At 41.6% G+C, this 24,558-nt stretch overlaps 1 protein-coding gene across 8 annotated transcripts in view; it reads right to left on the reverse strand.

Annotated features, from left to right (window-relative positions):
* Positions 1–9,438: 9,438 nt before the first annotated feature.
* The window catches only part of SYTL4 (synaptotagmin like 4), a 188,293-nt gene continuing 173,173 nt past the window's right edge, over positions 9,439–24,558 (reverse strand). For all 8 annotated transcript variants that reach the window (XM_058713974.1, XM_058713972.1, XM_058713973.1 and 5 more), the window contains 11 exons: positions 24,207–24,282; positions 23,434–23,524; positions 23,219–23,322; positions 22,635–22,727; positions 21,166–21,344; positions 20,766–20,868; positions 20,091–20,252; positions 16,450–16,558; positions 14,570–14,669; positions 13,465–13,673; positions 9,439–11,091 (listed from right to left, as the gene is read on the reverse strand). In XM_058713974.1, coding sequence (XP_058569957.1) covers positions 10,943–11,091; positions 13,465–13,673; positions 14,570–14,669; positions 16,450–16,558; positions 20,091–20,252; positions 20,766–20,868; positions 21,166–21,344; positions 22,635–22,727; positions 23,219–23,322; positions 23,434–23,524; positions 24,207–24,282 — 1,375 coding nt within the window. In that variant the 3' untranslated portion in view covers positions 9,439–10,942. The remainder of the gene's footprint in view (positions 11,092–13,464; positions 13,674–14,569; positions 14,670–16,449; positions 16,559–20,090; positions 20,253–20,765; positions 20,869–21,165; positions 21,345–22,634; positions 22,728–23,218; positions 23,323–23,433; positions 23,525–24,206; positions 24,283–24,558) is intronic.

Raw genomic sequence — 24,558 nt, forward strand, 5'->3', positions numbered from 1 at the left:
GGGTTTGAGCTCTGCAACAGGCTCTGTGCTGGCAGTATGGAGCCTGCTTGGGATTCTCTCTCTCTCTCTCCCTCTCTCTCTGCCCCTCCTCAACTTACCCTGACCTCTATCTCCCTCAAAATAAATAAATAAATAAATCTTAAAAAAAGAGAGATGAGCACAGAGCAGGTGGGAGCTACCACGGCACAAAGTCAAGCCTTAAGAGTCAGGCCTGAAAGTAAATCTGCGGTTGGGCTCTTGTGAAATGGAGCAACACTCTATGGTGTGTCAGTGTTTGAAAGAAAGGTGTTCTTCCCATGCTGCTGAGAACTTTCTTTTCTATACTCATGGAACCTGAGGTCATGGTTAAGACTCAGCAGCCTTTCTCCTTCAGCTTTGTCTAGGGGGTCACCGTGGAAAATTAGAGAAGCAAGCTGAATGGAGAGGCAGAGCTAATGCTTGAGCACTCACTATGTGCCAGGTGCCATTCCAAACCGTCTATCAATGGACTCTGAAATCTTCACAAAAGCCTTATAAGGCAGGTCTCATTTCACAGATGAGGGAATTGAAGCACAGAGAGATTAGGCAACTTGCCTAAGATTCAGACAGTTAGGAAGTGCCAGAGTTGGGATTTAAACACCAGCAGTCTGGAGCCAGAGTCACTGTTTGTAAATATTATGCTGCACAGCCTCTACTTTTTCTACTTTTCATTTAAAGAAAGCTGACTGCTCCAAGCAAAGACAAAGGTTTCTATATACAATCCTACTCAGACATAAGACTTGGAAATGGGCCCCGGTTAGGAAAAAGGGAAATGGAAGGCTTTCAACCCAAGAAAAGTCACTCTCCAAAGAAGAGGGATGGGACATAAATCATGAGCCCAGAACATATGGAGATAGTACTGAGTCAGAAAGAAGCTGTTTTCACTGTGGGCTCAGTGGAAATCTCATTTTTTAATGCAAAATAAAAAGGCAGTTGCTGAATGGAACAAGACATGGAGTAAATGACCAAACTTGGAGCAAAAATGTCCCTTCTCCCTCTTCCCTCCAAGGAAATACAGGAGCTTGAAAGTCAAAAGACAAGTTATGGGCAGAAGATGAAATCCAATGAGCTAATGTGGGAAATCTCCAGTCAGACAGGTCTGTGGTTCCAAAGGCAAAGATTGCACATTAGTTAAAATAAATGCCCTTCCTTGTGTTTATCACTTACACCTCAAGTGCCAAGGCAGGGCATGCTACTAGGTCAAAGGCCCAAATGATAACATGAAGAGGCCCACCGCCTCTTGAATCAAGTTTCCACCTGGGCCTGACTTTCGCATCGAAATGCTCCTCTTGTTTAAAAAAAAATTGAGAAGCTTTTGTTTTGTTTTATTTTATTGAGAAGTCAGACAGGCAAGACAATCTTGCTTTCTTTAGGTAAAGATTTACTGTAAGCTCTTTTGCATTATGATGCAAGAAATTCCAGGTGCTAAAGGAACAGAAGCAGGCAGCAGCAGAATCAGGTTCACAGCCAGACAAGGGGCTAGCCTTACCCCAACCTTATTTCTGTTTTCCTCTCTCTGACTCCCATCTCCCCCAAGATGTCTCTCTCTGTCTCTCTCTCTCTCTCTCTCTCTCTCTCTCTCTCTCTCTCACACACACACACACACACACACACACAAGCTATTCAGTCAGTCAGCTGGTTAGGTAACATCCAAAGCACTCGGGTTTTCCTACTTAGCAAACTAAACTGATTCCTTTGAGAGATTTTATTTTATTTTTTATTTTTTCCAATATATGAAATTTATTGTCAAATTGGTTTCCATACAACACCTAGTGCTCATCCCAAAAGGTGCCCTCCTCAGTACCCATCACCCACCCTCCCCTCCCTCCCACCCCCCATCAACCCTCAGTTTGTTCTCAGTTTTTTTTTTAATTTTTTTTAATGTTTATTTCTGAGACAGGGAAAGACAGAGCATGAGTGGGGGAGGGGCAGAGAGAGGAGGAGACACAGAATCAGAAGCAGGTTCCAGGCTCGGAGCTGTCAGCCCAGAGCCCGACACGGGGCTCTAACTCACCGACCTCAAGATCATGACCTGAGCCGAAGTCGGACGCTTAACCGACCAAGCCACCCAGGCGCCCCTGTTCTCAGTTTTTAACAGTCTCTTATGCTTTGGCTCTCTCCCACTCTAACCTCTTTTTTTTTTCCTTCCCCTCCCCCATGGGTTTCTGTTAAGTTTCTCAGGATCCACATAAGAGTGAAACCATATGGTATCTGTCTTTCTCTGTATGGCTTATTTCACTTAGCATCACACTCTCCAGTTCCATCCACCTTGCTACAAAGGGCCATATTTCATTCTTTCTCATTGCCACGTAGTATTCCATTGTGTATATAAACCACAATTTCTTTATCCATTCATCAGTTGATGGACATTTAGGCTCTTTCCATAATTTGGCTATTGTTGAGAGTGCTGCTATAAACATTGGGGTACAAGTGCCCCTATGCATCAGTACTCCTCTATTCCTTGGGTAAATTCCTAGCAGTGCTATTGCTGGGTCATAGGGTAGGTCTATTTTTAATTTTCTGAGGAACCTCCACACTGCTTTCCAGAGCGGCTGCACCAATTTGCATTTCCACCAACAGTGCAAGAGGGTTCCCGTTTCTCCACATCCTCTCCAGCATCTATAGTCTCCTGATTTGTTCATTTTGGCCACTCTGACTGGCGTGAGGTGATATCTGAGTGTGGTTTTGATTTGTATTTCCCTGATGAGGAGCAACGTTGAACATCTTTTCATGTGCCTGTTGGCCATCCGGATGTCTTCTTTAGACAAGTGTCTATTCACGTTTTCTGCCCATTTCTTCACTGGGTTATTTGTTTCTCGGGTGTGGAGTTTGGTGAGCTCTTTATAGATTTTGGATACTAGCCCTTTGTCCGATATGTCATTTGCAAATATCTTTTCCCATTCCGTTGGTTGCCTTTTAGTTTTGTTGGTTGTTTCCTTTGCTGTGCAGAAGCTTTTTATCTTCATAAGGTCCCAGTAATTCATTTTTGCTTTTAATTCCCTTGCCTTTGGGGATGTGTCGAGTAAGAGATTGCTACGGCTGAGGTCAGAGAGGTCTTTTCCTGCTTTCTCCTCTAGGGTTTTGATGGTTTCCTGTCTCACATTCAGGTCCTTTATCCATTTTGAGTTTATTTTTGTGAATGGTGTGAGAAAGTGGTCTAGTTTTAACCTTCTGCATGTTGCTGTCCAGTTCTCCCAGCACCATTTGTTAAAGAGACTGTCTTTTTTCCATTGGATGTTCTTTCCTGCTTTGTCAAAGATTAGTTGGCCATACGTTTGTGGGCCTAGTTCTGGGGTTTCTATTCTATTCCATTGGTCTATGTGTCTGTTTTTGTGCCAATACCATGCTGTCTTGATGATGACAGCTTTGTAGTAGAGGCTAAAGTCTGGGATTGTGATGCCTCCTGCTTTGGTCTTCTTCCTCAAAATTACTTTGGCTATTCGGGGCCTTTTGTGGTTCCATATGAATTTTAGGATGGCTTGTTCTAGTTTCGAGAAGAATGCTGGTGCAATTTTGATTGGGATTGCATTGAATGTGTAGATAGTTTTGGGTAGTATTGACATTTTGACAATATTTATTCTTCCAATCCATGAGCAGGGAACGTCTTTCCATTTCTTTATATCTTCTTCAATTACCTGCATAAGCTTTCTATAGTTTTCAGCATACAGATCTTTTACATCTTTGGTTAGATTTATTCCTAGGTATTTTATGCTTCTTGGTGCAATTGTGAATGGGATCAGTTTCTTTATTTGTCTTTCTGTTGCTTCATTGTTAGTGTATAAGAATGCAACTGATTTCTGTACATTGATTTTGTATCCTGCAACGTTGCTGAATTCATGTATCAGTTCTAGCAGACTTTTGGTGGAGTCTATCGGATTTTCCATGTATAATATCACGTCATCTGCAAAAAGCGAAAGCTTGACTTCATCTTTGCCAATTTTGATGCCTTTGATTTCCTTTTGTTGTCTGATTGCTGATGTTAGAACTTCCAGCACTATATTAAACAACAGGGGTGAGAGTGGGCATCCCTGTTGTGTTCCTGATCTCAGGGAAAAAGCTCTCAGTTTTTCCCCGTTGAGGATGATGTTAGCTGTGGGCTTTTCATAAATGGCTTTGATGATGTTTAAGTATGTTCCTTCTATCCCGACTTTCTCAAGGGTTTTTATTAAGAAAGGGTGCTGGATTTTGTCAAAGGCCTGTTCTGCATCGATTGACAGGATCATATGGTTCTTCTCTTTTTTTTTGTTAATGTGATGTATCACGTTGATTGATTTGCGAATGTTGAACCAGCCCTGCATCCCAGGAATGAATCCCACTTGATCATGGTGAATAATTCTTTTTATATGCCGTTGAATTCGATCTGCTAGTATCTTATTGAGAATTTTTGCATCCATATTCATCAGGGATATTGGCCTGTAGTTCTCTTTTTTACTGGGTCTCTGTCTGGTTTAGGAATCAAAGTAATACTGGCTTCATAGAATGAGTCTGGAAGTTTTCCTTCCCTTTCTATTTCTTGGAATAGCTTGAGAAGGATAGGTATTATCTCTGCTTTAAACGTCTGGTAGAACTCCCCTGGGAAGCCATCTGGTCCTGGACTCTTATTTGTTGGGAGATTTTTGATAACCGATTCAATTTCTTCGCTGGTTATGGGTCTGTTCAAGCTTTCTATTTCCTCCTGATTGAGTTTTGGAAGAGTGTGGGTGTTTAGGAGTTTGTCCATTTCTTCCAGGTTGTCCAATTTGTTGGCATATAATTTTTCATAGTATTCCCTGATAATTGTTTGTATCTCTGAGAGATTGGTTGTAATAATTCCATTTTCATTCATGATTTTATCTATTTGGGTCATCTCCCTTTTCTTTTTGAGAAGCCTGGCTAGAGGTTTGTCAATTTTGTTTATTTTTTCAAAAAACCAACTCTTGGTTTCGTTGATCTGCTCTACAGTTTTTTTAGATTCTATATTGTTTATTTCTGCTCTGACCTTTATTATTTCTCTTCTTCTGCTGGGTTTAGGCTGCCTTTGCTGTTCTGCTTCTATTTCCTTTAGGTGTGCTGTTAGATTTTGTATTTGGGATTTTTCTTGTTTCTTGAGATAGGCCTGGATTGCAATGTATTTTCCTCTCAGGACTGCCTTCGCTGCGTCCCAAAGCGTTTGGATTGTTGTATTTTCATTTTCGTTTGTTTCCATATATTTTTTAATTTCTTCTCTAATTGCCTGGTTGACCCACTCATTCTTTAACCTCCATGGAGGTTCTTTAACCTCCATGCTTTTGGAGGTTTTCCAGACTTTTTCCTGTGGTTGATTTCAAGCTTCATAGCATTGTGGTCTGAAAGTGTGCATGGTATAATTTCAATTCTTGTAAACTTATGAAAGGCTGTTTTGTGACCCAGTATATGATCTATCTTGGAGAATGTTCCATGTGCACTCGAGAAGAAAGCATATTCTGTTGCTTTGGGATGCAGAGTTCTAAATATATCTGTCAAGTCCATCTGATCCAATGTATCATTCAGGGCCCTTGTTTCTTTATTGACCGTGTGTCTAGATGATCTATCCATTTCTGTAAGTGGAGTGTTAAAGTCCCCTGCAATGACCACATTCTTATCAATAAGGTTGCTTATGTTTATGAGTAATTGTTTTATATATCTGGGGGCTCCAGTATTTGGCGCATAGACATTTATAATTGTTAGCTCTTCCTGATGGATAGACCCTGTAATTATTATATAATGCCCTTCTTCATCTCTTGTTACAGCCTTTAATTTAAAGTCTAGTTTGTCTGATATAAGTATGGCTACTCCAGCTTTCTTTTGGCTTCCAGTAGCATGATAAATAGTTCTCCATCCCCTCACTCTCAATCTAAAGGTGTCCTCAGATCTAAAATGAGTCTCTTGTAGACAGCAAATAGATGGGTCTTGTTTTTTTATCCATTCTGATACCCTATGTCTTTTGGTTGGCGCATTTAATCCATTTACATTCAGTGTTATTATAGAAAGATACAGGTTTAGAGTCATTGTGATGTCTGTATGTTTTATGCTTGTAGTGATGTCTCTGGTACTTTGTCTCACAGGATCCCCCTTAGGATCTCTTGTAGGGCTGGTTTCGTGGTGACAAATTCCTTCAGTTTTTGTTTGTTTGGGAAGACCTTTATCTCTCCTTCTATTCTAAATGACAGACTTGCTGGATAAAGGATTCTCGGCTGCATATTTTTTCTGTTTAGCACACTGAAGATCTCGTGCCAATCCTTTCTGGCCTGCCAAGTTTCAAAAGAGAGATCAGTCACGAGTCTTATAGGTCTCCCTTTATATGTGAGGGCACGTTTATCCCTTGCTGCTTTCAGAATTTTCTCTTTATCCTTGTATTTTGCCAGTTTCACTATGATATATCGTGCAGAAGATCGATTCAAGTTATGTCTGAAGGGAGTTCTCTGTGCCTCTTGGATTTCAATGCCTTTTTCCTTCCCCAGTTCAGGGAAGTTCTTAGCTATTATTTCTTCAAGTACCCCTTCAGCACCTTTCCCCTCTCTCTTCCTCCTCTGGGATACCAATTATGCGTATATTATTTCTTTTTAGTCTATCACTTAGTTCTCTAATTTTCCCCTGATACTCCTGGATTTTTTTATCTCTCTTTCTCTCAGCTTCCTCTTTCTCCATAACTTTATCTTCTAGTTCACCTATTCTCTCCTCTGCCTCTTCAGTCTGAGCCGTCGTCATTTCCATTTTGTTTTGCATTTCGTTTAAAGTGTTTTTCAGTTCTTTGTGACTGTTCCTTAGTCCCTTGATCTCTGTAGCAAGAGAATCTCTGCTGTCCTCTATACTGTTTTCAAGCCCAGCGATTAATTTTATGACTATTATTCTAAATTCACTTTCCGTTATATTATTTAAATCCTTTTTGATCAGTTCATTAGCTGTTGTTATTTCCTGGAGATTCTTCTGAGGGGAATTCTTCCGTTTGGTCATTTTGGATAGTCCCTGGAGTGGTGAGGACCTGTAGGGCACTTCCCCTGTGCTGTGGTGTATAACTGGAGTTGGTGGGCGGGGCCACAGTCACTCCTGATGTCTGCCCCCAGCCCACCGCTGGGGCCACAGTCAGACTGGTGTGTGCCTTCTCTTCCCCTCTCCTAGGGGCAGGATTCACTGTGGGGTGGTGTGGCCCATCTGGTGTACTTGCACACTGCCAGGCTTGTGGTGCTGGGGATCTGGTGTATTAGCTGGGGTGGGTAGGCAAGGTGCATGGGGGCAGGAAGGGCAGGCTTAGCTCGCTTCTCCTTAGGTGATCCACTTCAGGAGGGGCCCTGTGGCAGTGGGAGGGAGTCAGATCCGCTGCCGGAGGTTTGGCTCCGCAGAAGCACAGAGTTGGGTGTTTCCGTGGAGGGAGCAAGTTCCCTGGCAGGAACTGGTTCCCTTTGGGATTTTGGCTGGGGATGGGCAGGGGAGATGGTGCTGGCGAACGCCTTTGTTCCCCACCAAACTGAGCTCTGTCATCCGGGGGCTCAGCAACTCTCCCTCCCTTTGTCCTCCAGCCTTCCCGCTTTCTGAGCAGAGCTGTTAACTTATGACCTCCCAGACGCTAAGTCGCGCTTGCTGTCGGAACACAGTCCGTCCGGCCCCTCCGCTTTTGCCAGCCAGACTCGGGGGCTCTGCTTGGCCGGTGAGCTGCCCCTCCGCCCTGGCTCCCTCCCGCCAGTCCGTGGAGCGCGCACCGCCTCGCCGCCCTTCCTATCCTCTTCCGTGGGCCTCTCGTCTGCGCTTGGCTCCGGAGACTCTGTTCTGCTAATCCTCTGGCGGTTTTCTGGGTTATTTAGGCAGGTGTAGGTGGAATCTAAGTGATCAGCAGGACGCGCGGTGAGCCCAGCGTCCTCCTATGCCGCCATCCTCCTGGTCTCCTCCCTTTGAGATATTTTAAAAGAAAGGACTCATCCGTTCCTCTGAGCCTTTGCCCATAATGCATAGAACATCCTCACAGGAAGCAGCATAGTAGAGTCAGACCTTGATTCAAATACTAACTCTGTTGCGTAATAATGGGCTTGACTTTCCTCACCTGTAAACAGGGAAATTTTCGTACTTCTTAAGGTGCTTGGAGAAGTTAAGGAATAATATATAATGTCCTTAGCGTAAAGCTTTGTACAAAAAAGGCATTCAGTACATATTAATGCCTTTTTGCACAAGAGGTCAAAAGTCACTTGGGCTCTACCTAGAAACCCAGGTTTTTTAACCCAGGGCCTTATTCCTGAGATGGGTTTGCTTAGTATGCGTGTGTGCACGTGTGTGTGTGTGTGTGTGTGTGTGTGTGTGTGTTAAATTTTATTTTTTTAATTTATATCCAAATTAGCATATAGTGCAACAATAATTTCAGGAGTAGATTCCTTAATGCCCCTTACCCATTTAGCCCCTCCCCCTCCCACAACCCCTCCAGTAACCCTCTATTTGTTCTCCATATTTAAGAGTCTCTTCTGTTTTGTCCCCCTCCCTGTTTTTATATTATTTTTGCTTCCATTCCCTTGTGTTCATCTGTTCTGTGTCTTAAAGTCCTCATATGAGTGAAGTCATATATTTGTCTTTCTCTAACTTTGCTTAGCATAATACCCTCTGGTTCCATCCATGTAGTTGTAAATAGCAAGATTTCATTTTTTTTTTTTTGATTGCGGAGTAATACTCCATTGTGTGTGTCCATTCATCCATCGATGGACATTTGGGCTTTTTCCATACTTTGGCTATTGTTGATAGTGCTGCTATAAACATGGGGGTGCATGTGTCCCTTTGACACAGCACACCTATATCCCTTGGATAAATACCTAGTAGTGCAATGCTGGGTCATAGGGTAGTTCTATTTGTAGTTTTTTGAGGAACCTCCATACTGTTCTCCAGAGTGGCTGCACCAGCTTGCATTGCCACCAACAATGCAAAAGAGATCCTCTTTCTCCGCATCCTCGCCAACATCTGTTGTTGCCTGAGTTGTTAATGCTGCTTAGTATATGTGTTAATAATTTCTCAAGACTAAATGATGATAGTAGGAGCAAAGGGGAAAAAAGGCCCTACCTCCTAGAAATACTGAAGGATCCAGAAAGAAACACAGCAAACAACATCTTCCTTCCCCTGTGCAAATCTCTCTCCTTCCTCGTGGTACGGGGCTACAGAGCTAAAGGAAAAGTTCCCTTGGTACTTGAGAGAGAAAGAAAAGTGATGCGACTTTTAAGAAGAATTCTCAGTTCTCTCCATAGATACCAAACACAAAGGTCAATGGATCAGAGCTTGGCAGAGGTATCAGGCAGCAATGTAGGGAAAGGGAAATTTTCTTTCAATATGCACAGAATGGTTAAGGAAGGGCATTTGTCACTTTGGTTCTTCTCCTTCAATCCACTGAGCAGCAACAACAGTAAGTGACGACATCAGAAAGAAAAGCATCTACAGAACTAACAAATGTAAACATTTGACAGGTGAAAAAGCTTTATTGAAGCACACATACATTTCAGGGGGTAGAGAACAAAGGAGCAAGTTACAGCCCAGGATCCCAAATGATGCTTTCTGTTACAATATTAATCCACACCCACACCAAACCTTTTAAAAACACTCCTCTATTCAGTTCACATGTACAATAGAAACCACTGCAGCCACCCCTAGTCCAGTGGCCTTATAGGAGAGTCAGCTAGCAGACTCTACCAAAAGGGATTTCTTCTCCAGTATAGACTCTTTTTACAAACAACTCTGTGTAGATACTGTTGCAAGAATAACAAGGTCAGTTTGGTACAGTGAGTTTCAGAAAATGAACCTTAGATCACCAGACCCTTCTTAGAAAGGTCTCAGCACACCACACCCATGTTACATCTAGGTCAAGTATAGGAAACAACAGAAAAAATAGAAAGTGAAACCACTTCACGAAGGAAGTCAGAATAACTGGGAGATTCTCTGAACATATTCTCTTGGAGCCCTAACCATGCCCAGTCTGGAGAAACACTGGGCCAGTTTAGATGGTACTTGGCTATTCTGGCTGGTGTAATGGTATGTCCATCATATTCTGTGTGGTACCACACTGCAGACACAAATGCTAAGAAAGATGTGGTATATGAGAGTGACGATATCTTGTCTTTTATTAGAGAAATGAGGAGCTGTCCAACAACAGCTGTATCTGTATAAAATGCAAAGATCCAGCATGGGCTGGGAGACATTTCACTGTCAGTCACTCTGGTCCTATGAGACCACTGAGAAGCCATTGTGCACATGTCCATGATTCAGTCAAAAGGCCACTATCTAATTAAAGTGTTTTTCTAAAGAAGCTCCATTGTAAGGGTCCCCTAAAGGTCTAGGGAAGGTGTATAGAGCTTGAAGAAACAGGAATTTTATTAGCATTTCAAAGAAAACAATTAGACCAAAGTAATATGGAAATTGCTTAAAAACAATAAGAGTTAAAAACCAAGTTCCAGAAATATGTCAAGGTAAAAATAGAGTTCAAAACATAAATTGGAAAGGAAAGGGCAGACCTACTCACCTCTCTCCCATCTTCTCCTGTCTTTAGTAACCCAACCCTGCTTCCCAGAGCCCTGGCCTCAGACCTATACAAATGCCAAAGGTAGCCAGGGCTTCCTGGGGAAGTAGGAAAAGAATTGCAAGACAGGAGATAAAAACTTGTTTTAAAGGATTTTTAAGCTAATTAAACATCATAAAGATAAAAGAATGGACTCTGGAAATATACTAGATTATGCACAAATGAAAACATTTTAAACAGACCCTTATTCTTGAGCCTGCTTTAAAAAGAGGAACAAACCTTCATCACTCTAACATGAGATTTGTAGAAATATATGTTTATTATACACACATACATAACACACATGCACACACACACATACATACACTAAATATAAATATTTGCTCTTGGTTTTTTCGCTTCCTCTGACTTGCCCTGGACAGGGCGAGACCTGCATAGAAGGACAGGGGCTCATAAGCCCAGCTTCTGCTTGGCCATCGAGGAACGGAGCTGCAAAATCCCTTCCGCCCAAGACCCTGGGTACTGTCGCATCTTCTGCCACAGGCTCACTTCTTCCCCAGTCGAGTCCATCCAGTCTACCACTTCCCCATTACTGATCCCTGAGGAGAAACACCAGAAGAAGCTGAACAGGGAACCCACTCCACAGCCTACCAGAAAAGAAGGGTTATACAGCAAGGGTAGCCATCCTGTAAAAGACAGTGTGCTACGAAGATAGGTTGATGGGACAACAGTCTGTAAACTGCTCCCTGTTGACCCTGAAAAGCTATTTCTGTGCTCTTGAAACTCTATCAGGAGACTTCAAGTTGATGAAATGGGACTCCAAACAGCACATGGTAGCTTCAGACCTCTTATTCTGGGGCCATTACAGAGCTCTAAGTGTCTGACACCTCATGCCAGAGCTACTTCCCTGCTGTTATTGCCAACTTAACTGAAAAATTAAAAAAAAAAAAAAAGAAGCAGCAGCAGCTGAACACCTTTTTGTCTAGCTGTAGATTCCAGGACTAGAGTTCAGATTGTATGCGGCCTCATTCCTATTCTTTTGTACACTCATTCTTTCAGCAAACATGTATTGAGTGCCTACTATATACCAGGTACTCTTCTGGGCTCTGGAGATGCAGTGGTGAACAAAAAAAGTTCTGCCTTGCAGGCAGCTTATATTTGGACAGGGAAACCGGGAAATATACAAGCAAGTCAAGATACTTCAGATAATGAGATATATGTCATGAAGTAAATAAACAGGGTGATCTGTAGTGCCTAGATCAGGGCCTTGTTTAGACGGAGTGGTCTGAGGGTCTGTCCAAGGAGACATTTGGGTTAAGCTCTGAAAGATGGGAAGAAGCCTGACTGAGGTTAACTATAATTGCAAAGATTATGAAATTGGAATAAGCTTGGTATATTTGGAGAGCAGAAAGAATCATTGTGCTTGGAGCATGGCTGAGCAAGCAAGAGAGTGATATAGGATGGATCATAAAGGAACAAAGGGTCCAGAATCTATAGGGGCCTGTCAGAATGGCAAGAACTTTGGACTGCCTTCTAAACTACAGTAGTAAGCCACTGAAGGGTTTTAAACAGGAGACTGATATGACCCGGCTTACATTTGTAAAAACATCATTCTAGACACTTTGTGTTAAATGCTTTGTATGACTTACTAATATACAAGTAGTATTAAAAGCTGCAGGCATGCAGAGACTATAGAGAGGGGAAAGAGGATTCAAGACTAAGTCTTGAAAAGCACCAATATTTAGAGTGGGTAGAGAATGGGAAACCCACAAAGAAAAGTGTAGTATCAGTAGAAGCTAAGTATTTTAAGAAAAGGAAGTGATCAGGGTGCATGGGTGGCTCAGTCAGCTAAGTGTCCAATTTCGACTTATGTCATGATCTCACAGTTCATGGGTTTGAGCCCCGTCTCAGGCTCTGTCCTGACAGCTCAGAGCCTGAACCCTGCTTTGGATTCTGTGTCTCCCTCTCTTCTACCCCTCCCCTGCTCACACTCTGTCTCTCTCTCCTTCAAAAATAAACATTAAAAAAAATAAAAGAAAAAAAAAGAAAATGGGAGTGATCGGCTATGCTAAATAGCATGAATATTCTTGTAAGATGAAAACAAAATTTTGTCATGAGCAATTGCTCACTGAAGTGGTCAGACAGAAGCCAGATCACAGTGGATTGAGCACTAAAAGAGATGTGAGGAAGTAGAGACAATTTAAGAAATTAGAAGGGGGATGTGGGGTCAATAAAAGATTTACTTCTGGGGGCGCCTGGGTGGCTCAGTCGGTTGAGCGCCGACTTCAGCTCAGGTCACGATCTCGCAGTCCGTGGGTTCGAGCCCCGCATCGGGCCCCTGTGCTGACAGCTCAGAGCCCGGAGCCTGTTTCAGATTCTGTGTCTCCCTCTCTCTGACCCTCCCCCATTCATGCTCTGTCTCTCTCTGTCTCAAAAATAAATAAACGTTAAAAAAAAAATTAAAAAAAAAAAGATTTACTTCTGTTTCTTAATATTGGAAATACCAGAGCTTATCTGTGTTCACCTCCAGGAGGGAGGCAGAGAGAGTGCAAGTGATCAGACAGGAGAGAGAAGAGATTCCAGAAGTGAGGTTAGGAAGGTGAGGGTGTGATCCAGAACACTTGGAAAGAGCTTGGCCTTTGCTAGAAAGGACCCTTCTTTCATTATAACACAATGGAAGATGGAAATTATAAGTACAGATACAGGTAGGTTTTTAGACTTTTTTGATGGTAGGATGATGGCATTCTTGGCCATCAGGGTCACATTTATCTGTACAGGTAACAGTGCATGAGCTCAGCCTTCCCCTAGGTCTGCACATAGTAGGCACTCAGTAAATATTGTCCAAAGGTTAACTGAAAGGAAAGAAGACAACTCTTGTTATAGAGGAGCTTTGAAGGAAGGGGGCTGGGTATAGTAGGAGTGAAATATATAAGAGGCCTTTAAAATAGTCAGGATGGGGGAGAGGCTCTCACCAGTGCCAACACTCAGTCTGACCCCTCCCAGGAAGTCATTGCTGGCCATGGGCTCCCGGTCCCACACAGTCAGTTCCAGGCACATGTGTTGTAGATCTTCCAGCCTCACGCCATTGTAGACAAATGTATGGTTGTAGTGGGGATTCAGAGTCTTCTTCATCACAGGAGTTTTACGCTTACTGGCCTTGTTCCTCATGGGAAGGAGGTATCTGGCAGAGGATGGGGAGTAATCAACAACCTACTCAAACCTGGGAAGTAACTTTCTATCTAAATTCCCCTTTCCCTAGCTAGCCCAGGAGGTAAGTCAACATTCAGATCCGAGTACACACACTCCCTCCTTTGAATATGCTGAAGCAGAGTTCTCACTACCTCCACTAGATCATTCACCTGATTCAATTCCTTTAACCTGGAGAGAAAATTAACATAATGTTATAGTAAACTGTTATCTACACTCTACCAGACATGGGTGTTAGATATTGGATCCCATTTCTTTATTTCTTTTTTATTTATTTATTTTTTACATTCTTTAATTTAAATTCAAGTTAGTTAACATACAGTGTAATATTGGCTTCAGGAGTAGAACCCAGTGATTCATCGCTTACATATAACACTCAGTGCTCATGATTCCATTTCTATTGGACGAGGTTCTCTTTAAATAAAATCAATAGTAATAACTATAGGCCTAGCCAAACATGATTTTCAAGAGACCTTAAAAGTCAGTGGGGTGATGTATAATTTGGGGAAAGCTGGCATTGTTGAAATATTGTGGAGAACAAAGTCCTGAGTTCCTAAATCTTAACAGTCAGGGGACACAGATTTTTATTCAGGATTAATTAAAAGCATAAGTGTATAAGAGAGGGAAAGTCCAGCCTATCTACCACCCTCCTCTTTGGAAATCCACACTATGTCACAGTCCAAACTGAGCTTAGACCAGTACAAAGGTGGCTGTGGAGGCTTTGCTGTTACCTATTTTCAGGAGCAAAGTTGGTTGCTGGAGGTGGTAGGATAAACAAGGATAATGTCCACAGAGAAAGGTTAAATTGGGTTCATCTCTTAGCTCTCTTGTCCTAGAACTGGTTAGTTTGATGCTGGTCCAGGGACTCACCCCTTGACAAAGCTGTCTGAAGTCCCTCCTGATTTGGCAGCCGTCAGGTTCTTGGCTTCTTTGATCCACACCTGGAGCTCTCCCCCTTCCCCACCTTTACCTGTAAGGGATGTCAGCCATAGCAAGTGAGCCCCTACACCTCCAGATTTGTCTTGATCTTTATCTACATAGCACCTTCCATCCCTTGCCCCTAAAGGCAGCAAGCTTCGTGACAACTGGACCACACCTGACTTGGAGTCTTAGGACCTAACACAGTGCCTGACAGCAACCAACAGGTGCTCAATTAATAAGGACAACAGCAACAAATACTTTTAGAAAACTGGCTATGTGCCAGATCCTACATTAAGCATTTAATTCTCAAAGCAACCATATAAGATATGTACTATTATTCCTATTTTATAGATGAGAAAATGGGAGTTTAGAGAAATAAAGTTGCCTGAAATTTGTTGAAGAGTTTTTAAAAAGGGAACTCCTCTACCTGTGTTCTTGATCCCATGCCCGCTTCATAGGACTCATCAGATGTCATCAATTTCAATCCCCACTTCCCATTTTTAATATCTTTCTCTACCAGTCCTATCCCCTCAGTCTAAATATACACTAATCTCACCTCTTCTTCTTCTTCTTCTTCTTCTTCTTCTTTTAAAAATCCTTTTAAAAGAAAATCTCCCTTTACCCTTATTGCCTTCTCAAACTATCCTCCATGTTTCTCCTTTCTTTCACCAACAAGTATCCTGAAAGAAAGAGCCCACGTTCACTACTTCTACTTCTTTGCTTCATTCACTCAGGCTAGTTTCTGGTGAAATCTGGCTTCTGCTTCCACTTATCCACTGAATACTCAACCTAATGCCAATGCACCATGTCTTCTCAATCCTCTTTGGCCTGATATCCCAATACTATTGACAACTCCACTCTTTTCTTCTTCAATATCTTTCCTAATAACCCTCTACCCTCACTGGCTTTTCTTCCTCTCTTCATCCTTTAAAATGTTGTCCTTGCTTCTCTTCTCTAGTCATTCTGCACTCCCTTTTTGAGGATCTCTTTTATTCCCCAAGTCCTATAGATTAGACCTTGCTACAGGTATCTTTCTAAGAACTCTGGCTTCTCATTGCACAAATGGATCGAATTCAACTCCTTACCATTATGTTCAAAGCCCGTTTCAGTTAGGCACCAGCCTCATCAACAATTCCAGCCCCACTCCTGTAACTCCAGTGCCACTGAAATAAGGAGTTCACTACCTCACCACTTACATACAGCCCTTTACCATGCCTTTTTAAAACTTTTGCTCATGCTATCTCTTCTGGAACTGCCCTTCTACCCCATCCGCTTCCTTTTCTTCCTGGTAAAATCTTAAGTCCAGTTCATCCTTATTTCCTCTTTGAAGCTCTCCCACATATAACCAAAGAGAATTCAGGACTCCCATTATCAGTGGTCTTTTCCTGTCTGTCTTTCTTGCTAAACTAAGCTCTTCAGGGGAAGACAAATATGTCTTATTCATCTACATATCCACAGTCACTAGCACAGTGCCTGGTGTGTTGATTCACTCTTCCTCAACCTTGACCTTCCTGTCCCTCATACTTCACTACCTCTGGCAACCACCTGTTCTCACCCCCGAAGTTTCTGTTCTATTCTGCCCTCTTAATAGCTTGCCACAGCTGGACCAAGTTCAAGTCAGTTTAATAGCCTAAAAAAATAAGTGCTAACCCTAAAATATTCCCTTCTGGCTGAAAAGTCTTACTCAGTAAAGGAATCTTCCCCAGCAGATGATCCAGGGAGCCTCTCAATCTGGTCTCTCCAACAGTGCTAGCCACCACCACACTATCTCACAGACACCCCATAGAAAACACTAAGGGCTAAATCCAGCACACACACCCCAAACTCACTCTTTTTCTGGTCACCTCCAACAGGGAGTTTGGAGGCGGGGATGTATTTCAATGAAACCACCAACTCGCCTTTGTGTGATGGCAAGCCAGTTGGGGACTCAGCATTGATCTGAAACACAGGGAAACCCGACAGGTCAAGCTGGGCTTCTCGGGAGTTGTTGAGACCTCTCGCTGAGGAGATTCTAAAATTAGCCCTAAGAACAGCTTCATAAGGTAAGAGAATCCACCTTGTGAATACAATCCAGGGTCCCAAGGCCATGGCAGCCACAGGTTTCCAAGACAGTTCCTTTAGAAGGAGCTGCAGAAGAAGCAACAAAGTCTTCCGCAATTCCCACTATTTTGCTAATTTGGGGATACAGTTACTAGATTCCAAATACCCTCAAAGGTCTTCCAGCAAAGTTGCCATGCAAACTCACAGGGACTGACACCATGGTGAAGAGTCTTGCTATCAACATCATTAGTAAGAGCCAAAAAGTGGGAACAACCCAAATGGCAATCGATACAGGAAAGGTTAAATGAGTGATTTTAATGCCATGTATGGCATATAGATTATGGCATGCAATCATCAAAAAGAATGCAGGGAATCCATACATGCTGACTCAGAAAGATAGCCAAGGTGTACTGTTAAGTCAGCAAAGTGAAATGCATAAAAAGTTTCCCACTTTTATTAAAATATATTCATGTCTGTACATGTGAATATGTATGTATATAAATAATGATTATTATCACTTGTATAATAGTTACTATGTGCCAGGCACTGTTAGAAGTACTTTAAGTATATCATTTTGTGTAATCCTCAAGACAGTCCCTATGAGATAGGTACTATTATCCCCATTTACAGGTTATGGAACACAGAGGTTAAGTAACTTGCCAAGGTCATACAGTTAGCAATTGGCAGAGGCAGGATTCAAATTCAGACAGATTGGCTCCAGAGTCTATGCTTTTAATCACTATACTACACTGCATAGAAAAACCCAGAAGGATACATACAAACTTAACACTTGTTTATTCTACAGAGAGGAGTGGACTGGGGAAAGGAGAGAGGGCTTTCACTTTTTATTGTGTGTATATCTTCAGTGTCTTTTTAAAGAAAATGGTATGTATCACTCATATGATTTTCAAAGACAAAGCATAATTTTTTCTAAAGAGAGCTTGCAAAGATTTGAGGGCTAGGTGGAGGGAGCTCCACTGCAAGGATTTAAATATGTCACAATTTACAATTTTATATTTATTTACATTACTTTTGATTAATGGCTGTCTCTACCACTAGAACCTCAATGCCAGGAGGACAGGAATCACCCTATTTTTGCTCAGCCTAGTATGCCTGACACTTAGCAAAGCATCTGGCACACAGGAGATGCTCCAGAAATATTTACTGAATGAATGTAAGAGTGAATGAATGAATGAATGAATGGCTGGAATAAGCAGCAAGTGGCCTGTTATCTTTGGCTGCTGGTAGCAGAATTGCTTCCCTCTATTGGCTCTCTTGGCATGGTTCTTTTCTTTTTGCTTTGGTATCTAGAATGTGAGCTGGTGCAGACTAGATGTACCCTGTCACCTGCCTGTGTTCGCTGGGGGTCCACTAACCTAAGGTCCTCAGCATGGAGTATACCAATGCCAGGAAAGCATAATCCCCACTGGTTTGGAAAAATGTACCACATACACAGAATGCACAGTTTAGTGTATGGGAGAGATACAAAAGAATAGGGAAGTGGATGCCAGGAAGAGAAAACTGAATGGGAGCAAATGGCTTGCTAGGAGACACACACACATGCACGCATGCACGTAAAGATAGATCAGAGACAATAAATGTAAAATGTTTTAAGTTAAAATAGTTATGTAATACTGGAGTAGTATTTTTTGATGTTTATAAATGTCTACAGAATTTATTAACTCCTAGATTGTGAACTTCAGTAGACTCTTAAAAACTAGAATTCAGCCTTAGCTAGAAATTGGTGTATTTTTTCAGTGGCATATTTTAAGAGCAAATGCCTCCATTTTAATGCAGTTTTTTTCTTTTGATGTAAGACACTTTTATTGGCAGTGCTTCATAGTGGTTTATGGTGATGTTTCCAATATAATTATATCAACTGTAGGCCCCTGAGGGAATGACTTGTGTGCCAAATGCTTAAGAAATTCTAAATTTCTAATAATGTGCTATAGTTTAGTCATAATTGTTTTCCTGTTTTTATCAGTATTTAAAGGGGCAGATTTAACATTGTTAATATTTTCCATGGAGGGCAGTAGCTATCAAAATATTGCATGTATTTTTCCTTTGACTCAGCAATTCCACCACCAGAAATTTCTTCTATAGTTACATTCACATAAGAAGGCCAAGACATATTACAGCATAGTTTTAACAGCAGAGAAAGCAAACAATTTATTATACAGGCACATGAAAGAATACTAGACAGCAATGAAAATGAGATAGATATGAAAGTGATGGCATAGAAAGAGGCCCATGATAAATAATCAATTGTTAAATGAAAACACTCAAGACATGTAAATGATGAGGTTCATATAAGCCTATTTGCATAAAAAGGAAAAAAATATAAATCCTTACGTTTATATCCATGCTGCTTAATACCAAATCTCTATGAAGATATCCAAGTAGTTGATAACAGTGTTTATTTCTAGGTAATGAAATGTAATTTTCTTTTTATACACTTCTATGTTGTTTTCATTTTTAACCATGTGCACAGAAATCCTTTTATTCTTAATTTCTTAAGCAACATATGCAGACATGGTAAAAAGCTCAAACGTCATGGAAGGGCATACAGAGAAAACTAAACTGCTCTCTCATCTCAGTCTCTCTTCCCAGAGGCAGCCACTACTACTAGCTTCTTGTCTATCTTTCCAAAGATAGTCTCTGTAACACATACTACTTTTAGCATTTAAAATGGTGGTGTAAAAAAATTTTACCAAGGAACTTTTCCAACTGAACAGTTCATATTATCAAGAAATCCTAACTCTGTTTTAGCAATCTTATCTTAACCAGAATGACAGTAACTTACTGAATGTCCATTATGTGCCAGGCACTGTTATCTCCATTTTGTAGATGAGTAAACTACACTCACAGAAGTTAAGTGATTTACCTAAGTTATTTTATAAGAGAGGTGACTTACCCAGCTGGCAAATAACAGAACCAGGATTCAAATCCAGGTTTGCACTCAGATCCCAGGCACTACAATGCATACTGCTATATTCTCGCCTGAGATGCCATCTCCAAAGTAAAATTGTCCCTGGCTTGTGTGACAAAGAGCACAATAATTAGATCTCCATGAATTCCTTTACTTCCCACTGCTTTAGTAAAAAGATTAGCTTGGAAAAGGAGTTACACCCAAAAGGTTAGCTTGGAGAAAAGATGCAGGTTAGTATGTTAGAATATGCCCAAACTCTGGAACATTATGAGGCAAAGCTTGGCACACACATGAAAGACTTTTCAAAGGAAAACTATGGCTTCATCCTTTGCCTGGCCTACAATCGCATCTGAAATTACTGTCAAACTCAGAAGCTCCAGCAGGGTGCGCTAGAACTCTACAGAATATTACATTCAAAGACGCTACCAATATGTACCAGCAGAGATCACTGTAGACAATGCTACCTCAGAGCCAACTGTGTAAGTTGTGAAAGCAGACTACCTTCCCATGTAAAGGCAAGCAATGATCCAGTTTCTTATCAAGTTTCCAGAAATCCATCTGGACCTCTGCCTCTCCAAGGAAAGTGTTTCTGCCAAAACGACCATGATGCCAAACTGAGAATTGCAAAGTCCTCTGAGCCAGGAGAGATTCTGGGATCTCATACTGCAAAAAAAAAAGAAGCCCAGGATGATTAGTTTGTGGTAATTCCTCAGAAAAGATTATTCAAAAATCTGAGCAACCATACCCAAAGTCCATAATCCTGAATACCAAATTACTTTAATCCCTAAGAATTCTGAGTTTCCTTCATGAAAGCCTCCACTTACCCCATTTCACAAATACCTACCCTATTCTATGGAAGAACCTGGAAAATTAATTTTTCCTTGACTGGATGAAAGAACAATGGAACATTCAAAAAGGATTGCCACAGAAACTCCTGATCCAAAATAACTTTTTAAAATATTTGTGGTCACATGAACCTCCGATTTCACAACAATCCAAGAAAGCCAGATCACCTTTGTTCTCTGGGAAGTTAGTATATGAACAGATGCCCATGGTGCATCTTCAGAAACAGACATGGCCACTGAAAGCCATGTCAACCAGCTGTGTAGCAGAGGAATTGCCACAGTTTAGCCCATAAGACAGGGCAAGTTCTACTCCCAGGGTCTAGATACTTACTCTGAGGGTCTCATCATATAGCGGATTGATGGTGTCCCGCTTGATGCTGGTTTTTCTTTTTCCTTGGCGGGACTTGTCAGGCAGAAGATACGTCTTTACATATCTAGAGACCAAGGAGAGAACGGAGTCATTTGTTGTCTTTTCTGAAGCCCATTCTTCACTTCTCTGCTTTCCATATGCATATGCCATGATGAAATGAAAATGTCACATCAAGTCCTCTTAGACATGTCCTTCTTGTATTTTCCCAGTCCTGGTCCATCTCCCATATCTCTCCTAATCACTCTCAGTCACACCTCCCTGTCTGCCCAGGAAGTGATAACTTCAGTTCAAGAATGCCCACATAGATGCCAGGGTCTGAGCTCTCATCTCAGAGCATCGGTCAGGTTCCAGAAGCACTCACGGGTTAGAGCGCTTCTTGGCTTCATCAGCATAGGCCAGCTGGTGGCACTCCTTCACATGGATGACCAGAGTCTGTGTTTGCTGCTCATACTTGAGGGAAAAGGCAATCTTGCCGGTCACAAGGATGTTTCCAAAATCGCCAGCTTCACTATAGATACTCATCATGCTGCCAATTGTACTCTGAAGATAAAGCACCCACAAACATCTGGTAAAGGCATACTCCCCCTCCCACATTGCTCACATCTTCCTTCAAAATAAAGCCACAGTCACGGAACAAAACAAAAGCTTCAGAAGCCCCTGCTATAAGCCAGTACTGCCAACAGGCTTGTACTCAGAGCATGAGACAGCCTAGTAGCACACTCATAATTATTGAGGTTAATAGTCAGTTCTTGGCTCATCTATGTTCTGTCTCTCTTCTTCCCTGCTTTTTATAAATTTTATTTTTAGTTTTCACTTGTCCCAGAAGGTAGACAAGGAGTACAGGTAGGAGGAAACTATGGTTTTAATATGTTATATACACTACAATGTTGGCTAGAGGGGGTCAGTTGCTCATTAAAACAAAGTGTCTCAATTATCTTTGGGTTTCTTTTATCCACCATATCCCTATCAAGACCTATAGAAAAAGTGATTCTGTAAGAATGGTGGAGGGCAGGAATCCCACCAGAGGTGAAAATACCTCTTCCTCTCAGGTAGTAGTCATCTCTTTAAGCCTGCCATTCTATTCCTGTGTGTAAGTAGAAACAAACCCTAATCACTCTGGTTCCTGACTCTGTGTCCCCTAAACACTAATCTTTGTACTTCTGACAGAACTATGCCCTAATTCTTAACTGTCCCTTTAACTTTATGATTTTGATTTGTATTGCTACTCCTTAATCATACCCTGATGCCAATTAACCCTGCCAGGGTCCCCTCATGACAATGTTCTTTTTCTTTTAAATGTTGATTTATTTATTTTGAGAGAGAGGAAGAGAGAGAATTCCAAGCAGGCTCTGAGCTGTCAGCGCAGAGCCCAACACGGGGCTCAATCTCACAAAGCATGAAAGCATGACTTGAGCCAAAATCAAGAGTTGGATGCTTAACCAACTGAGCCACCATGCACCCTGACAATGCTTTTGAGTGTGAGATTTGGAGTGGGCTCTGATGAAGAAATATTATCTTGCTCACTTCATGGCCTGTTACCTTTTTAGAGGAGAAGTTATGGTTTACTGTTCACAAAGCTGTGATAAAGAATGTCTCTAGTCCTAATTACCAAATTACCTAACTACTTCCAGGGCAGAGGCTGAGGGAAATCACCTAGCTGTGCACTAAGCAACTATTATCTAAACTGAGGATATGAATAAACAAATGTATCTCACTTACCTGGAAAAAGTGACTAGGATGATTCCCAGGTCCTGACTCTGCTCTAGAGAGATACTTCCTTCATTCCTGGTACCCAAACATGTCTATAGCCACAGAACCAATAGAACTTACCATGGACGAACCACTTCGCATGCTGCTTCTGGCTAGCTTCTGGCGATGCAGCTTCACCAGATGGTCAATGTCTTCTTCTTCCTCTTCCTCTTCCTGGAACAATAAATATAGATTCAGGGTTAATAAAATGAGAAAAAGTTCAAAGACTAATGAACTTCCTTTGGTGGGAGCCATAATTATTGCTAAACTCTGAGGTGTCATGTACACATGCATGCACATATCCTTATTTTGTGTCTCCCATTTCAGGTTTCCAAACTATATTCCAACCATCTTTCTCAAATTTAAAGACAATAAGAATATCTCTTTCTCATTTGTCTGCCCAACCCAACCACCCCTTTACATTTGAATCAAAATAAGTATTTATTTGAACCCCAACTATATATCAAGCAATGTATTTGAAGATGAAAGAGACAATGAAGACATTATTTTTCTTTAAGCAATTCAGCAACAAGATTTACTTTACAATAAAGATTCATGTTGCCCTTTCCTAAAGAATTAGGTCGATTAAGAGTATCAAGTACTAAGTTCAACTCTAGATTTATAAAATTTCATAGAGTGGACAAGTGAAATACAAAGGTACTTACCATATCTACAATGAGGCCTGGGACAGATTTGCTTCTGTCTCCCAAGGAACCACTTTCATGTCCCACATCTTCCGGGTGAAGATCAATAACAGATTTAGTGTATTCTGAGTGGAAGAGCAAAAACCCAAATCAAAAGAAACGTACTCTTCTCCATACCAAGAACCCATCCAGGGTATTGAGAACTTCAATCTCTAAGTCCATGAAGGGACACCTACCTGAAGGCCTGAGAATTTTTCTGGTGTTCTTCTTAAATATCATTTCACCCTCATCAATTGATACTGCATTTTGACCCCCAGGCTGAGTTTCCTAGGAAGGAATGAGGGCCAGGAAATGGAAAAGGACTGCTGGGTAGGTGGAGGATGAATAAGGAAAAAACTGACTTAAGAATAAGGCTCAGGGGCGCCTGGGTGGCGCAGTCGGTTAAGCGTCCGACTTCAGCCAGGTCACGATCTCGCGGTCCGTGAGTTCGAGCCCCGCGTCGGGCTCTGGGCTGATGGCTCGGAGCCTGGAGCCTGTTTCCGATTCTGTGTCTCCCTCTCTCTCTGCCCCTCCCCCGTTCATGCTCTGTCTCTCTCTGTCCCAAAAATAAATAAAAAATGTTGAAAAAAAAAAAAAAAAGAATAAGGCTCAGACTCTGTTTCATATTCTGTGTCTCCTCCTCTCTCTGCCCCTCCCATGCTCATGCTCTGTCTCGGTCTCTCAATAATAAATAAATGTTAAAAAATTTTATAAAAAAAATAAGGCTCAGACTTTTGCTAAATTATGCAAAGTTAAAGGAAAGATTAATTTAATCTTAGGAATTTAATCCTAGGAAGTAGTACAAAACCTATTTTCTCACATGTTTCAACCAAACCTTAAATGCTCCCAAGTGAATCTGAACTAAAATTCATTTAACTGAATTCTTGATGTAAACTATTCCTGAGAAGGGAAAGAAAGAGAGAAGAGAGAGAGAGAGAGAGACCCCAACTGACCAATACCTAAAGCTTACCTTTTCTACTTGAGATGTGGGTGCAGATATCTTCTTCCATTCTGGAAAGAGTCCAGATTTATCCAGAGAGTCTCTCCTGGAGGTAGATATAGAAGTTATAATAAAATCACGTCCTCACCTTCCCCGTCTATGGGAGCTCTATGGAAGGAGATCCACTGGCTTGGGGTGATTGTAGTAACCAAATCCAGAAGGTAAACTTCACATCTGATTTACCTTGAAGGAATGCAAACAATCAGATAAGCAACTTTGCACAAACATAAGCACTCAATCCCCCCCTCCTAAGGGACAGCAGGGATAGTTGCTACTGGTCCAGGAAGACTCCTCCAAGATGCAGCAGCCTGTGGAAGTTAGC

Source organism: Neofelis nebulosa, chromosome X (genome assembly GCF_028018385.1).
Source record: "Neofelis nebulosa isolate mNeoNeb1 chromosome X, mNeoNeb1.pri, whole genome shotgun sequence".
In the NCBI taxonomy this organism is placed as follows: Eukaryota; Metazoa; Chordata; class Mammalia; order Carnivora; family Felidae; genus Neofelis; species Neofelis nebulosa.